General features: G+C 40.6%; 1 protein-coding gene across 5 annotated transcripts in view; it reads right to left on the bottom strand.

The window, feature by feature from the left end:
- Positions 1-2,070: 2,070 nt before the first annotated feature.
- The window catches only part of LOC139275231 (F-box-like/WD repeat-containing protein TBL1X), a 346,548-nt gene continuing 331,286 nt past the window's right edge, over positions 2,071-17,332 (bottom strand). For all 5 annotated transcript variants that reach the window (XM_070892397.1, XM_070892399.1, XM_070892398.1 and 2 more), the window contains 6 exons: positions 16,062-16,183; positions 13,704-13,778; positions 11,952-12,079; positions 10,093-10,258; positions 9,571-9,672; positions 2,071-3,556 (listed from right to left, as the gene is read on the bottom strand). In XM_070892397.1, the coding sequence (XP_070748498.1) occupies positions 3,530-3,556; positions 9,571-9,672; positions 10,093-10,258; positions 11,952-12,079; positions 13,704-13,778; positions 16,062-16,183 (620 nt within the window). In that variant the 3' untranslated portion in view covers positions 2,071-3,529. The remainder of the gene's footprint in view (positions 3,557-9,570; positions 9,673-10,092; positions 10,259-11,951; positions 12,080-13,703; positions 13,779-16,061; positions 16,184-17,332) is intronic.

A 17,332-nucleotide genomic window follows, 5' to 3' on the forward strand; every position in this document is an offset into this window, starting at 1 on the left:
ACAATATTCTTTGGGAGTTTGTCTCTAGGCAACAGTGTATTAATAAAACAAACATAACCAATGGTTTTTTTTCTCAGGATTGTGTTTTATTGCAGCAGTATCCTATGGAATTCCACAAATACACCAAAGCCTTTGTTTCTGTGTTGCAAATGTTCACAATTAATTGCATAATACTGTTCATAGGTCACTGATTCTTCTGCGTTTTTAAATGTTTAATCGTGATGTCCTTTTTTTAAATTAAAAGTGAACTATAAAGACTGATTTTCCAATGTGTCTGTGCTGGCGGAGAGTCTCACTTACTGCCAGGCATATTCTGAAATTGTGGGTGTGCTGCCCATGATCTTCTGACAATTAAAGTCAAAGGCAGTGCATCTGTAATTTCTTGATATGTGTGCCTCGTGGGCCCTATAGTGTTGGGGTAAATAGTGGATGTTGTATGTATGCAAGTACAATAAATGATGTACGTATGCAGGATCAATGGGTCTTGTATGTATGCAAGTTCAATAAAGACATATTGGTGCAAATACAATCACTGATTAATGTATGCAAACACAGTAAGGGTAACTTTCAACTTCAGTGGGAGCATCATCATCATCATAGGCAGTCCCTCGGAATCGAGGAAGACTTGCTTCCACTTTAAAATGAGTCCTTAGCTGGCTGAACAGTCCAATACCTGAGCCACATTCCCTGTCACAGGTGGGACAAATAGCCGTTGAGGGTAAGGGAGGGTGGGACAGGTTTGACGCACACTCCGCTTGATTTCTGCATGCTCTTGGCAATGAGACTCTAGGTGCTCAGCGCCCTTCCAGATGCACTTCCTCCACTTAGGACGGTCTTTGGCCAGGGACTCCCAGGTGTCAGTGGGGATGTTGCACTTTTACCAGGGAGGCTTTGAGGGTGTCCTTGTAACGTTTCCTCTGTCCACCTTTGGCTCGTTTGCTGTGAAGGAGTTCCGAGTAGAGCGCTTGCTTTGGGAGTCTCGTGTATGGCATGTGGACAATGTGGCCCGCCCAACGGAGCTGATCAAGTGTGGTCAGTGCTTCAATGCTGGGGATATTGGCCTGGTTGAGGACTCTAATGTTGGTGCGTCTGTCCCTCCCTGGGTATTGGTAGGATCTTGCAGAGTGGGAGCATCAAACTGGCAATAGCGGATCTGCTGCCTGTTACACACACCACTCGATTGAAGTTAATGAAAATGAAAACCAGGCGGGAGGTATAACGAGCGACAGTTTTACATCCCAGCTGAACTTGAAAGTTACCCACCATGATGTACACACACAATGAACGATGTACGTGTAGAAATACAGTAAGTATGCAAGTACAATGAACAATGCATGTGTATACAAGTGCAATAAATAATGTGTTAGCATAATGAATAATGTATGTTGGCAAGTGCAATAAATGATGTACCTACATCATTCATTGTATTTGCATAATAAAACATCCATCTACTTATGCATAGTCATCGTATATCCATACCTATTGTTTATTATACCGTTGGATCGAAATCATTCAGTACCTGTATTTTGTACACAAGTTATTGCACTTGCATACATACATCATTTGTTGCGTTTAAATCAGTAATTTGCACGTGGCTTTTCATTATTCTCCCAGTTTTCTCCCTATCCTGAAGGCACTGACTCAGGCTGGAATACAGGAGCCAGCCTGCCTCTGGCACTTCTCCCAAGTCGCAATTCTTCATACACAAGTCTAGAAAGTGTCCAATGAGGTGCGTCACAGTCAAGTCCAATCCCATTTTCACCTTTGTTGACAATATGCCCACTTTCCAGCAGGACTCGCTGGATAACGAATCAGGTGTGGGTTTTCACCTGCCTAGCCCAGGAGCACTGAAATCAACTGCACACCGGCCAATGAACTCAATCATTGAACAATCAGAGAAGACCAATATTCTGTGTTATTCATGCTACAGAAATCCTTATGTTAATAATTGTGGTGGTCAGTAGTGACACGTTAGCAATATTACAAACATGCAAAGTAAATCTAATCATTTTAAATTAGGAAAAATAAAAATCACAGAATCATATTTTCTAATATCAAAATATAGCAATTTATTCAAGACATTGAATATGATTTGATGATTTGTTTTCTTTAATGAGCACATGAGCTACATCACACATTCTGGATTAGAAGAAACATAAAGGTCACATGATCTCCTCTGACCTAAACTCCTGAGAGGCTGCAAGGAGAAGGAACAAAGTCTGGCTGACAGTCTGACACAGACAATAAAAGCAACGAAAGCCAGAACACAGATTTTAAACAAATGAACTCTCTGCGTGTGACAAGGAACATATTCAAAAAACCCAGAGAACAAAACAAAGCAGACCCTTACATTAGACAAAGTGCACCTCACCTCACCTGGCTCTAAACAGCTTTGTTAGCAAATTTTGTTTATTTAAAAAAAGGACCTAAAGCATGGCATGAGATTTAAGAATTGAAGCTCTTGTACAGTGTTAAGATGTCTCATTTCTCGCATTTCTTTAAAACGAAGTGTCTGCTAGGTTTGTGGTTTGCCGTTCTGGCTTTTTAAGGTCTGGTGTGTGATTAAAGGTAAAAATTACAAATATTTCTTTTGCTATTTTTTTTTTCAAAAATACACTGGGGATCGTCCCGTGAGTCTTCTTTCCCTGTATGAAGCTGGTGACGAGTTCACCTTCTCAAATGTAAAGCACTTTTTATATGCAGTTCTCTGAAGAAGAAGAAGTGCCTTTTCAAAAGATCACGACCTGAAGCACAGTAATGTAAGCAAGTCTATCAGCAGTTCAGAAAAGCTTAAGTTTTAAAACCCCACAGATTCCTCCCTGCAGCTTCTAGAAACAAAATCATTCACATCCAACCCTGGTAAAAGCTTCTTTTAGGAACCTACATAATACTCCAGCATCCCTAAAACATTTTTTAAAACAAAAGATCCAGAAAATATAAAGTGTTGCTATTACAAAGTTGCAGATTATTTCGCTGTGACTGCACACAATGTTATTCTTCCTTTTCAGCAGCACTGTAGTGTCCAAACCAGAATGAGGAAAGTACATGAAGGAAGGAAAATCTACATTATTTCCTTTTTTGTTGTTTTTTTGTATGGGTTTTTCCCCCATTTTTGTTTTTTTTTGGTACATCACAGCATCTGCAGTTTGGCACAATGCTCTCAGTCACGAACATAAATTGCCATCATCTGTCCTGTTGAAAACCCCAAAACATTGACTGACGCAGTTTTCCTTGCGTGACATTCCGAGGCTGAAGAGTTCAACTGGTGAAAATGCCAGCGCATGATTGGGTGCCCACTTGGGGGAGTGGAGGGGCTGGGGGGCGGGGGAGGGGTTGCAGACAATAAAATCATATTTTTTGGAAGGGGAAAAAAAAATCAATTAAATGGACAGGGAGAGCTGGTTTTAACCATTTCACGTTAAAAGTCAGGTTCTTGTAGTTCTGGAGCTGACACACTGTGAAGGAGCGTGTTTGCCACCCACACATTCACTGCCGGTCTAATCTTACATCCTGTTATCCTGCTATTCTGCTATTTCCGTAGATCAAGCACACAGACCTAAGAAAAACAAAACAAAACAAATCAACAATTACTGATAACAAGTCTTAGGGAAAAAAGACGTTTATTTAAAAGATGTAAAAGAAAAAACAAAATGCTGGAAATCTGAAATACAGAAAATGGAAAAGCATGGGAGGAGGATTAATATTTGAAAAGGAAATATAGATTAGCATTTTGGGCGAGCTCTGACGCAGAATCACTCCTGCAGTATTTTAACCCTTCTCTTTCGGAAGCTGAATAACATATTGTGCACTTGCCGCGTTCATTCCATGGTGTCGTTTTGCTTTGTTTGATTCACTGTTTATAATTTTTATGCATTGCATTAAGTATGTCACAACGTATTGGGAGTGGAGCTCTGTCATTTAGGGTGGCTGTTGCGTTTATATCGGGGTTAAAAAAAAAAGTGGGGACTAGAAAGAATGGAGAGACATAAACTATTGCAGTCGGAGGCTTCCTGCGGGCGGATGCCTCTGACCACAAAAATATTTACGAATGTACCTGGAGGTCCCGGAGGAACGAACACCTCCGCTCCGAGGCCTGGCTGCGCAGCCCAGCGTAGCAGCCCACGTATTCCAGGAGTGGAATGTGCATCCTGGGATCATGAGGGCCAGGACCAACCAATGAAAATGGCGTAACCCCATTCACAGTAATGGTGAGTTCTGCTTGTACGGAGATCACCAGGAACTCACCATTACTGTGAATGGGGATACCTCAAAAACACAAACATTTAAAAGAAAGAAAAACATATTTAAAATTAATTGAAATTGAATTTAATTAAATGTTTTAGATAAAAATCTATTTTTTTGGAGTTTTTTAATGTTTTAATAAAGGTAAAAATAAACTTACCTTAATGGACAGGGTTTTTAATATAAAAATGATAGAAAAATTTAATTTTTCTATCTTTTAAAATTCTTACGCTGGTAAAAGCAGGCGTAAGAGTTTTAAGGGCATTCGCTGGGCAGGAGCTGTGCAAATAGCCCAAATCTCCACCTGCGAAGGCCCTTCTCCTGGGGATGCGTGCGATCTGTCAACTTGGACAGATCGCAAGTCCCAGGTTTAGGCGCATGCGCAGTGCACGCCTAAACTCGGAACTTGTGGGTCGTCTACAGGCGCTTGCGGCACATCATATGCACCCAGAGAGGCCGCGATTTCAGGCCCATTAAAAAAATAATAGAAGTTACTTATATTAAGAGACCCAGGGTGAATTTCCTTCGGGTTGCTCCCGCTCTGTTGCTGCAACTTTGGCTGAAGTTCAAGAGAAACCCTGTTTACTCGAGTAAATGACATTTTCACCAACCACCCCCCCCCCCGGCGAATCACGAGAGGCCCTGGGGTAATTCACCTCCTGGGCGGTACAATGGGTTATAGCATCTCTTCTTTCACTGCGGGACATGGATTTGAAATCAATTCCAGACTAATGGGATGAAAAGTCTCCTTTCTCTCTGCCAGACTTAATAGTTCTGCACAAAATGAGTCTGGGCGTTGTGAACTTGGTTCCTACTGAGAATGGATCAACAGCTCACCAGATAGCACTAAATCGACATCTCAGGCAGCCCATAAGGCTTGCTCCCGTGGAAAATGGAAACGTTGAAAAATAGGTGGAAAGGGATGCTCTCCTGCACTCAGGTTGAAGCCAACCCTGCTGTCTGCCTGTGCTAACTTGACCTGATAGTGGTTTATGTTGACCCCAAAAAGGTTTTAATTCCACAATACTGGCATCCCTCTAATGAGCATAAAAATACATTAACCAAGAAGAAAAGCAATTCTATGCCTGACTTGAACAACATTTCTTTCCTGTGTCTGAGCTTTTCACTCAAGATTACTGCATGCCATCCTGTCAAGTTTTAAAATAATATAAAAATGCACCAATCGCCTTCCCTTTGTCAGTGCTGGCTAATTAGAGGATTGTGGCTTAGAGCTCAGACATCTCCCTGGTAACTGCAATAGCAATTGTTCAGGATAATTAAAAATTCTGGGATGTGCCCTGTCAGCATCTATTTAATATGGAATAAAACAAATTTAATATACAGCGTGACTTGGCATTACAATTTGTCAATTTTGGCAATTTCATTAGAAGTGGCAAATTAAGTTCCACTCGATTTTTTAAACAGTGAATAGACTCTAAGCTTCTTAAAAGCCAATTCATTTTTTATTTTTAGCGACATAATTCTGTTTGTGGCAATAATTCTTCCGGCTACAAGATGTATAAGAGACACTTATAGAACTGTAATATGATCAGATGTCCTCAAAGTCACAGAATATAAGACAGGCCATTTTAATCGGTGTCATCTGAACCATTAAATTGTGCTTCCAGCCTCATAAAACTGATTAGGTAGATTTTAAAAATATAATACTGCACTGTATATACAAACATGGTCACCAGCTGCTTTTACTGGGCTGAATGCATGTATTGCATTATTGGTAGTCTGTTAAATTGATAGTTAAGGCAATGTAAGGAGGTAGTTCTCTCTTAATTAGGGGCTCACAGGAATACTTAGTTCATTTATTTAAATTGCCTCGTCAGATTAAAGTAGACATCATATCCAGTGGATCTAGAGACCAAAATCAAGGTATAAATGGTCATACAACATGCATTATATAATAGAGTAATAGATGACGTGGAAATGTGTTACAGGGCTGTAATATAATTGACAGTAACAGTCACGAGTTACACAGCTTGTACAGCGCAACAGTTTATTTGATAATCCACGGACCCCTTTACTGGGTAAGAGCAGCACAACGCTATGCCTTGGGACAGCAAGCCCAGTTTGTGTGCAAGCAACTGAACTTCTAAGATTGTGTTACAGCTTTCAAAAAGACTCCAGCCATTTATTATTTTATAGCATAACAAGTGTAAGCAAGGAATAAAAACAGAAAATGCTGGAAATACTCAGCAGGTCAGGCAGCTTCTGTGGAGAGAGAAACAGAGTTAATGTTCCAGGTCGATAACCCTTCTTCAGAACTGGAAAAATTTGAGATGCAACAGATTTTTAAGCAAGTGTAGGGGCAGGGGAAGGGGGAAGGGGGCAGGAGAGGAAAGAACAAAAGGGAAGGTCTGTGCTCAGGGTGGAAGGCAGGAGAGATTAAGAGACAAAAGGGATGATGGTGCAAGGCAAAAGGAGATAGTAATAGGACAAGTTAAGAAACAAAAGATGAGTCCAGAGAGGGTGTCAATGGAAGTGGCAGAATCATCAACAGCTGTCATGGAAGAGAGAGAAAAAAAAACAGGAAAAAAGAAGAAAAAAATAGGAGCAAGGGTTAAGGTCTGAAATTGTTGAACTCGATGTTGAGTCGAGAAGGCTGTAAAGTGCCTAAACAAAAGATGAGGTGCTGTTCATCGAGCTTACGTTGAGCTTCATTTAAACAGTGTAAGAGGCCGAGGACGGAGAAGATCAGAGTGGGAGTGGAGAGCAGAATTAAAGTGACAGGCGACTGGAAGCTCGGAGTCATGTTTACGAACTGAACGGAGGTGTTCTGCAAAGCGGGCACCCAAGTGTAAGCAACGCTTCGGTTCTAATAAATGAAACGCACAAGCTCAAGGAGACGAATCAAATTCCCATAGGAAATTTTCTCCCATCTTCCCCGTCTGGTTTAAGTTATTCCCACTGCATGCCCATCTTAGTCATGGGTCCCGAAAATCTCTCTTGATCTTGATCACTCTGAAATCTTAAACTTGAACCATTCATCGCTTCACCTTCAGACTCCCTGGGATTAATGTTTAAGTTTTTCTCCAACAAAAGTGATCTAAAGCCTGACGCATTCACTGACAAAATAAATTGGCTCGAACCTTGGTTTCTATGACAGCTGTCTCTTTCCCATTAATCTTGGCATGGTAAATGCAATGAAATGAAAATTCCTCTTCAATTTACAATATGGGTAATCTAACTTCTAGAAAACTGTCCCGAATACATTCTAAAATTCATTGCCTTTACTACTTATGCTGTTCCGCTTCTCCCAGTTGATGTGATAATTAAAATTTCACATCACAACCACATTGTTTTTGCAGCATGCTTCCCTGATCTCTCTATCTATACATCCACCTACTACATCACTATCAGATCTGTTGGCAACAACTACCCGAGATAGTGGTAATTGTCTCTTATCAACATTACTACTCTCCGTCCATTCCCAATTACCCTGTCTTTTCTAAAGATCCTATTATGTTGTAACCAAATTTCTGTAATGGGTACCACAGCACACTGAATTTATGCTAGTTTTATTTCTTATGCTAACGTGTATCCGTGTATGCTACCTCTTATCTAAGTAACTGTCCCTACCCTGCCTTCGTGTTCTGCTGGTCTTTTTTATCCGACACCTTTTGACTAACAGTGTGGATTTTCACCTCTAAGGAAATCAAGGTGTAGTGATTCTGCCATTACACTGTGAGATAACTGGAGATTGTGAGCAATGAGTGCATAAATCTTAAGGAAGTTGATGAATGCAGAGTAGAATCATCAGCAAAACAAAAATGGATAGGGTATTGATAAAAAAGAAAGAGTTGGGCAGAGATGACAGCTCTCGAGAGCTGCTCAGTTAACGAGTCAGAGGATGAGCAATCAATTGCAGCAGAGATGGAGCAATTTGAGAGGAAACTCGATAGCCAGAAGATCACTTTGGAGGGCTGCCAGATGATGGTAACTTGTTTGGACGTACAGTGTCAGCTATGGAGCTGTCAAAGGCAATGATAGATGATTCACTAAAGTGTTCAAGCGTTCTTTTGGATTACTACCCTTATTACGATGCTGTTTTCTTCACTATTCTCATTATATAAATGTTATGACAGGAATGATCCTGAATTGATTAACATAGATGCAATTTTCAGGTACCAATGGGCGGAGCATGCGCCGTGCATGCTCTTCCGATTGGTACCAGGTGTAGAACGGTTTAACCTTATTGAGACTGCTGCAAGCCACTCAGAAAAATGGTATGTTTTTTTTTAAAGTGAGTTTTTTGGGTCAGGGAAAGTATGAATAATCTTCCCACCTGTTGTCAGTACCTATGCTGATCGGTTCCTCAATCCTTTTAAGTTCCAACTTCTGGCTTGGCTCTGTGGATGAGCTGCCAGTTTTCCCGCCCCCTCCGATCGGCCTGAGCGCGCTGGTTTAATGCTTGCAGCTCACCAATTAGATACAACTGAGATCTGACCAACAAAATGGCTCAGGCCTCTTGCTGAGGACATCAGGCGGCTAGGTAACTATCAGTCAATGATCGTGAAAATCGGCTCCCTAGACTTCGAGACTTGAGTTATGAGGGAAGTTTGGAGAAACTTGGGCAGTTAACCTCGAAAGGAGTTGTCAGAGAGATGATCTTATAGATGTAGACAAGATTATAAACATGGAAAAGGTAAATTGGGAATATTATTTAAAATTAAATTGTTACAGTAGGACAAGGAGTCCCAGGATCAAACTAGTAAAAAGCAATTTTAACCCTGATATGAAGAACTTTCTCTTCATACAAAAAGTGACCAACACATGGGGGATAGACTCATGGATAGAGTAGTTAAGGTGAAAACCCAGGAATCATTTAAGATGCTGAAGTGGGGGAAATTTGAGCTTTTTATTTAACATATAGAATTGCACAGAAAATACAACACAGAAACAGATCGTACGGCCCAAATAGTTTGTGTTGGTGTTTATCCTTGAAATAAGCAGTAGTCCGAACCTATGCCTATATCCCTTTATCCACCTTTGCTTGAATCACCTATTTATTCTTAAAAAAGTTAACACTGTCTCTGCTTCAATAACTAATAGTCTGGATGGCTGAACTAAAATGAGCTGAATGGCCTGACACATCCACAATTATTTTGTGATCATGTGTTTTTGTTGAATATCTCGCTGATGCACTGTACCGTTGCAGGGGCCTCACGCGCAGTCAGTACACATCGTTACATCGCAGGTGTCTGTTATTGTTCCACTTGTGTATAAGACCCACTGACAAACACTGAGCAAAAACCTTTCCGTCACTTGTGGGTGGGGGTGGAGACAGAACCGACGTTGAACAGTGCAGATACTCACAGAACCATCTGATGCACTTGCTCCCACTTTGTCCCCTGATGCATTCCAGCAGACTTCAAAAATTCCTCCGGTCCCTCGGTAGCTGTGCACTAGAGCTCCCGTCTATAAAAACAAACACACTGATTTGCTGGAATACGGAGAAAAAATTTCAGTCTGCATGTTTTTGAAATTGCCATGCTTGGCTTCTTGACATTTTGAAATGTCAATGTTAGTCTCATAAGAGCCACATTGAACTCAGCTATGATCCTAACCACAGTTTTGCCGATACTCCATTTTCCTTTTCACTGGAGCCACAGTTATCTTCATCAACAAGTGTTCAGCAATTGTTTTTCCATCACAATTAATTTATTTAAAAGTGATGTCACTTTATCATTAATATTTTACAAACAACAGGCTTGCCCGTATATCGCCAATGGACACATGATCAACAAATAGTTTTTTTTAAACTGTTATTCTAAAACAACATATTAATTTCTCAAATCTGACTGTGGTCAATGCTGCTAATAGTATTGTCTCCTTTACCTGAGTGTTCCATATGTGGACACATTTGTCAAAAGACCCACTGGCTAGATATTTGCCATCAGGACTGAAGGCTACACTATAGACTGGTTCTTGGTGCATGGTTAAGGTGTGAAGGCAGACTCCTCTTTCCACATCCCATAGGCGAACAGTAGAATCAAATGAAGCACTGAAAAGCAAAAGATAAAAGTAATCTTAGAATCATAGAATGGTTACAGCACAGAAGGCGGCCATTCGGCCCATCGAGCCCATGCCGACTCTCAGCTAGTCCCACTCCATTGCCCTTTCCCCATAGCCCTGCAATTTATTTTCCTTCAGATACTTATACAACTCCCTTTTGAAAGATAAAATTGAGTCTGTCTCCACCATCTTTTCCGGCAGTGCGTTCCAGATCCTAACCACTCGCTGCGTAAAAAGGTTTTTCTTACATCGTTTTTTTTGCCAATCACCTTAAATCTGTGTCCTCTGGTTCTTGACCCTTCCGCCAATGGGAACAGTTTCTCTCTATCTACTCTGTCCAGACCTCTCATGATTTTGAACACCTCTATCAAATCTTCTCTCAATCTTCTCTATTCCAAGGTGAACAACCCCAGCTTCTCCAGTCTATCCACGTAACTGAAGCCCCTCATTCCTGGAATCATTCGCGTAAAACATTTTGCACCTTCTTTAAGGTCTTCACATCCCTCCTAAAGTGTGGTGCCCAGAATTGGACACAGTACTCCAGTTGGGGCCGAACCAGTGTTTTATACAGGTTCATCATAATTTCCACACTTTTGTACGCTATACCTCTATCATGGGTTCACATCCCACTCCACAGACTGGAGCACATAAATCTAGGCTGACCCTTCAGTGCAGTGCTGTGGAATGGGGCTACACAGACAGAGAGAGAGAGACACACACACAGACAGAGAGAGAGAGAGACACAGACAGAGAGAGATACACTGACAGAGAGAGAGAGAGACTGACAGACAGAGAGACTGAGAAAGAGAGAGAGAGACACTGACAGAGAGAGACTGAGAAAGAGAGAGAGAGAGAGAGATACACTGACAGACAGAGAGAGACTGAGAAAGAGAGAGAGAGAGAGAGAGACACTGACAGACAGAGAGAGATACACTGACAGACAGAGAGAGATACACTGACAGACAGAGAGACTGAGAAAGAGAGAGAGAGACACTGACAGACAGAGAGAGATACACTGACAGACAGAGAGAGACTGAGAGAGAGAGAGAGAGAGACAGACACTGGGGACCGGGGGGGGGGGAGGAGCGTCCCAGCACGCTGATGGAGGGCTCCCGATGCTGCAGTCGGTGAGTAGAAACGTAATTTTTTATTTATTGATTGATTTATTGATTTATTTAGCATTTATTATTGATGATGGCTCTTTATTTGTAAAAGTGCCGTGTTTCATGTTTGTAAACTCCCCCCCCCCCCCATCTCTCGTTCCCTACGCCTGATTTAGAAGTGTAGGCAAGGTTTTTCTGAGCGTACAAAAATCTACACTTACTCCATTCTAAGTTAGTTTGGAGTAAGTTTTTGCTGCCTAAACTTGCAAAACAGGCGTAAGTGGCTGATCACGCCCCCTTTTGGGAAAAAAAAAAGCTGTTCTAAAATGGAACTATTCTAACTCACTAGAACTGGAGCAAACTAAATGCCAAGAATTACAATTTCTAAGATGCTCCATTCTAAACTAGTTGCTCCAAAAAAATAGGAGCAACTCAGGCCAAAACTTGACCCAAATGTTACTCATCTGTACCATAAGTGCACTGGTTTTACTGAACATTTAGTTTTTAATTTTCAGTGCTGTTATCTTATTTCTTCTGCTACACACTACATATGTATTAAAATAAAAGCATTAATTTTACCTGGCTAACATGATATAAGAGTTTGGGTTGTTGGTGCCTGGACCAGTAGGACTCCATTTTATAGTGTAGATCTCCTTATTGTGGGCTTGTAAATCATGTACGCACGTGTCCTGCTTCATATTCCAGATCTGTACAAGAATGAAACACAAGCAAAATGGTAATCTAAGGTGACTATCCACAGCAAGTCCAAAACTTTGCTTTAAAATGGTTACAATGCCATGCATCATCTATATGGAAAATAAATGTAAAATAAATTCCATGGCTGACTGGATATGGAAGATACATTTTTTTTCGACATTGTTCTAAGGCTCTTAATGCATTATCAATATTGAGCTGAAGGAGGAATGTGTTGAATTATGCAGGCAGCACTGTTATGCTGTTACTTGTTTTGCAAATATATATTAACAAGATGGTGTGATTCATTCTGCTTCTCAAATGTTTGAAATCATTATATATATGACAAGAACTGCTTTGTTCCATCAAAACTAGTTCCAGTAACGGATTCAAAAGTATTAAATTATATCTGGCTACAATATATTAATCAGCATATTGTAGTAAAAGAGATGATTAGAGCATGATGCACTAACCAAGTCATCTTGACTATTTCAACTTATAACTCAATGGAGACTGCACTGCAATCTTTGGTAAAATGACTGCCAATAAACCACTTTGAAGCATTCAGAGTACTTGGAATGTATGATCCTATCAGGGATTACTGTTCGCTTGTCAACCATTCTGAACATGTATAATCTGCTAATAACTATTCAATAAAAGGCTATTGTACTCCACCACATAGGTGGGATGATTATCCACTGATCGGCTTGCCACACAGCTGAACAGTATCACTTTATCCACATAATTCCATTCCAGGCCTGCAATACTACAATGGCTGGAATTTGTGGTAATAGTGAGCTAGTTGTCCTTTGACATCTTAGAATAAGCGACCCTGTATTATCTTCTCAATGCACAATAAAGTGAATAGAATCCATGCGGAATCTGAGCAGCCCACTGATGATAAATAAACTTCCAATGCTTACGTGCTATTAACAATGTATTCCAAATACAATATATTTGCAAGGTATTTGTTATCATGGGATCAAAATCAGAAAGCAAAGAGTTTACATACAAGCATTGCCAACTTAAGCTGTTTGCCTCAGCTGATTTTGGCATTACTATTGCACAAAAGCCATGTGGATTCCTCACCTCAATCCCTATTTTTATTCAGATAGAACTTAAGTTTAAATTTTTACTCTGAAAGCAGAAAATATACGGCACTGCAGCTTTAAACAGTGAATAAAGATAAATGTTTAAGTACTGAGGTGCCATTGGGAGGTGTAGGGCATTGAGAAAGTTTCAAATAAACTGAAGTGATAAATAGTGATATAGCCAAAGTGAGACTCCACATCACTTTGACATAGATCAACATTTTTTACGTGGTAATTGAAATTTTTGACGGGAAACTCCTCTTCTCTCAGACAAAATGTCCTTGTTTACCGCTGATATGATACAGAGAAGGCAGGAAAAAGACATTAAGATCTGTCTTTTCTCATGTATCAGATTAGCAAATTTTTAAAAAGACGTGAGATAATGGACTTGAAGAAAAGCTTGCCCGTTAGTTTTTCTGTCTTACTACATGGCTCTGATCTTTGATGAAATGGCTGGAAGCCTTTAGCTTTTTAGCAAATCAAGGCTGATGCAAAGATGTATTACCGCAGTTGACAAGGGATTTGAGCCATAATTAGGTTTTCCTACCTTCAGTGTCATGTCATCTGAGCAAGATGCTAGCAGCATGCCAGATGGGTCCCATTTGATTGCATTTACTTCATTCTGAAATGTAAAAGAAGTGCAAATGAGCATTGCTAATATAAACAGTATACAATCTGTTGTGTCGACATTCTCCTGAAGATGGCGCTTTGTTATCATTTCATCTTCAAAATCCATTAGACAGTAAATGAACTTTGGCTGCAGCAATACAATCATTTGGGGAATCTTTCTTGAATCTTTAGTTCTTTCTGTTGTAATCATTTCTCCTTCTTTATTTCTGATTTCTTGTGGGTGCATTTTTTCCGTTATTTTTTTTCCCCCCGAGACAATCTTCCCATTTAAAAAAATTCTCTCTCTTCCATTGCCTCTGATTTTTTTTTAAATTGTAATTCTTTGGTTATAACATATTGTATACAGTATAATATAGTTGGTACATTATGCTAGTGAAAAAGTGTTATTGAATGGCTGGGGTTGTGGAAGATGCTTGAGTGGTATGGTGTTACTGTGTACTATTGTATTTTCATGTTCTGTTCAGTGCTCTTTATTTTCTTTATTTCACTCTACCTTCCTTCTTATTTACTTTTAATTTACTCTCTTCCTGATCCATAAGTTCCAAAGCTGGCGTTGAGGTAGAAAATCGGCCATGATCATGTTGAATGGCAGAATAGACTCGAAGGGCCAAATGGCCTACACCAGCTCCTATTTCTTACGTGTTTGAACATCCAAGGTTCAAATCCAGCCGCAGTAGAAATGGAGGGCATCGGTTCACAGCACAAAAGGCTCAAGCAAATAGTTAGGAGGAATGGTGAAGTAAAACATTGAGCACTCCTCTAGGTCAATCTCATTAGTAGCCATGATTTCCCTAACAGAATAGCAGGAACAGTGGACACCCTCAATCTACAGCTCAAAGGTTCGAGTCCTAGAACTGCCTGATATTCAGATCTACCAATTTCCACTAGGTAATTTGCTGCAATCTTAGAGTATTATTAGAGAAATATCAACTTTGCACAATTCCTAGCTGTGAGATGTCAGTCAAGAGTTGACCTCCTAATGGATGTATTACCTCTCATACCAAACCTACAAAGAAATGATGGTAAAGATTCTGTTCCGTTTGCTCCTGGTACATGATTTGAACATGTAGAAGAAAATTTTCCACTCTCAGTCTGTGATATTACATTCATTTAAGTTAATGAAGGGGAAATCAGAAGCTGGGAGTGCACAATATCCTGATATGAGCTTCCTACACCTGGAGGAGGCGCAGCAGAATTTTTACCCCACGGTGGAAAGCAAGTTACACCCATCACACAGTTTGCAGGGGACAGCCTGTCTGTGTTTTAACCATGTTCACTGTCCTGTTACCAGTGATGTTGAATTGATGGAATCACACATCCTAGATCTAAAGTTTAACTGCTGCACTCAGTGTGTGTGCAGTCTGTACCCGTGGCCACACTGTAAATAGAACTGTTGATTAAGTCCCACTAGATTCTCGGGCCAGCCCACACTGCGATATGTGTGTGCACTAGGTCCGTGCAGCAGAGCAGGTCTCCAGTCGTCCTGGTTTACCCTTGCCACTGGATAAAGGCCTAGCTCGGTCAAGCCCGTGTGGTGGCTGATGTGCAACGGCCACCACATGTTAAAAAAATCCATGCACAGGCATCTTCCACCCGAGTTCAGGACTGGAATATCGGATCCTCCATTGAAACATCTATGAATTCATCTCTTTTCGCGTAGAAGCAAGTCATCCTCGTTCGAGGGACCGCCTATGATGATGATGATGTTTCACCAATCAACTGGTCAACTTATCAGAAATCATCCTTGTTGAGATGGTGCCACATGGGGAAGCATCGCAAATCAACTGCTCTACCATTGGCATCACTGCACTCAACTTTTATGTCATAAGACAATTCCTTAATCCTTCACATGCACTTCCCCTCACAAAAAATCTATTTTATATAAGCAATTGGTTTTAACATTCCTTATTAAATGCTGGAACAACAATTAATTTTGTACTAGATAAAATGTTTATATGGCCAACATACTGAAAAGAAATAGCATGTTTTGTTCAGAAGATTCAGAAAGTTTCTTTGATGATGAAAGTTACTTCCAGTCCATGAAAGGATTTTTTGTCTATATTATGTCTGACATAGTTACTTAATGTTCTGTCACAAGTATGCTTGTTCATGTTAACACGAAACTTTTTCAACACACAGAGCAACAAATAGTCAGAAGTATTCCTTCTGACAGAAGCTTCCTGTACAGAAATATCCAATGCCAACAAAATACATAATACACTACTTTTAAGGCTACATAGTTTTGGCGTCACCATTCACTGAAACTGTAACTTACTGTATGCCCTTGGAATGTTTTGACTGGACGGTCACAGCCAAGCCTGCACACATGAATGCACATGTCGGTACTGCAGGATGCAAACGTAGTGTTGTTCTGCCAATCTACATCCAAGGCAGGAGCTGTGAAAATAGAAAACTAAACATAAGCAAGGAATTCTAAGCAAAGAACTATATCAACATCACAAAAAAAAAATCAATGCAGTAGATTTTCAACGTGCTGCCCTCACGTAAAACTAGTGCTGTGGATCGACCTCCTGTTAAAGCAACAACAACTTGTATTCGCACAGCGCCCTTAACAAAAGAAAGCATCTCCAAAGTGCTAAACAGAAGCATAATCAGACAAAAATAGACGCCGAGCCAAATAAAAAGATATTAGGAGGGGTGACTAAAAACTTGGTCAATGAGTTCCGTTTTAAGGGGGACCTTGAAGGAGGAGAGAGGTGGAGAGGTGGAGAGATGGAGCGGTTTCGGGAGGGAGTTTCGGGCCTAGACGACTGAAGGCATGGCTGCCAATAATGGGGCGAATGAAGTGGGGGATACACAAAAGGCCAAAGTTTAAGGAACGCAGAGTTCTCAGAGCATTGTAGAGCTGGAGAAGGTGACAGAGATAAGGAGGGACAAGATCATGAAGATATTAAACACAAGAATGAGAATTTTAAATTCAAGGCATTGAAGGACCAGAAGCGAAGCAAGCATATGGCTGACAATGAGCAGGACTTGGTGTTGGATAGGATAGAGCCAGCACAGTTTTGGCTGAGTTGAAGCCCCATGTTATTGGGTATGGTAGCATAGTGGTTATGTTACTGGACTAATAATCCAGAGGCACGAGTTCAAACCACGGCAGCTGGGGAATTTAAATTCAATTAAATAAATCTGGATTAAAATGCTAGTATCAGTAATGGTGACCATGAAACTACCGGCTTGTTGTAAAAGCTCATCTGGTTCACTCAAGTCCTTTAGAGAAGGAAATCTGCCGTCCTTTCCTAGTCTGGCCTATGTGTGACTCCAGACCCACAGCAATGTGGTTGACTCATAACTGCCCTCTGAAATGGTCCAGCAAGCCACTTAGTTGTATTCAAGAAGACGGTTCACCACCACCTTCTCGAGGGCAATTAGGGATGGGCATTAAGTACTGGCCTTGCCTAAATTCCACAAATGAATTTTTAAGAAACTGCTTTGTGGGAGAGTGATTTAAATATTGTACTTATGTGCCTGCCTCTGGACAGCGGAACATAAGCATGCCACGCAATTTGCCGCCAGGTGCCTACG

Source organism: Pristiophorus japonicus, chromosome 10 (assembly GCF_044704955.1).
Source record: "Pristiophorus japonicus isolate sPriJap1 chromosome 10, sPriJap1.hap1, whole genome shotgun sequence".
NCBI lineage: Eukaryota > Metazoa > Chordata > Chondrichthyes > Pristiophoridae > Pristiophorus > Pristiophorus japonicus.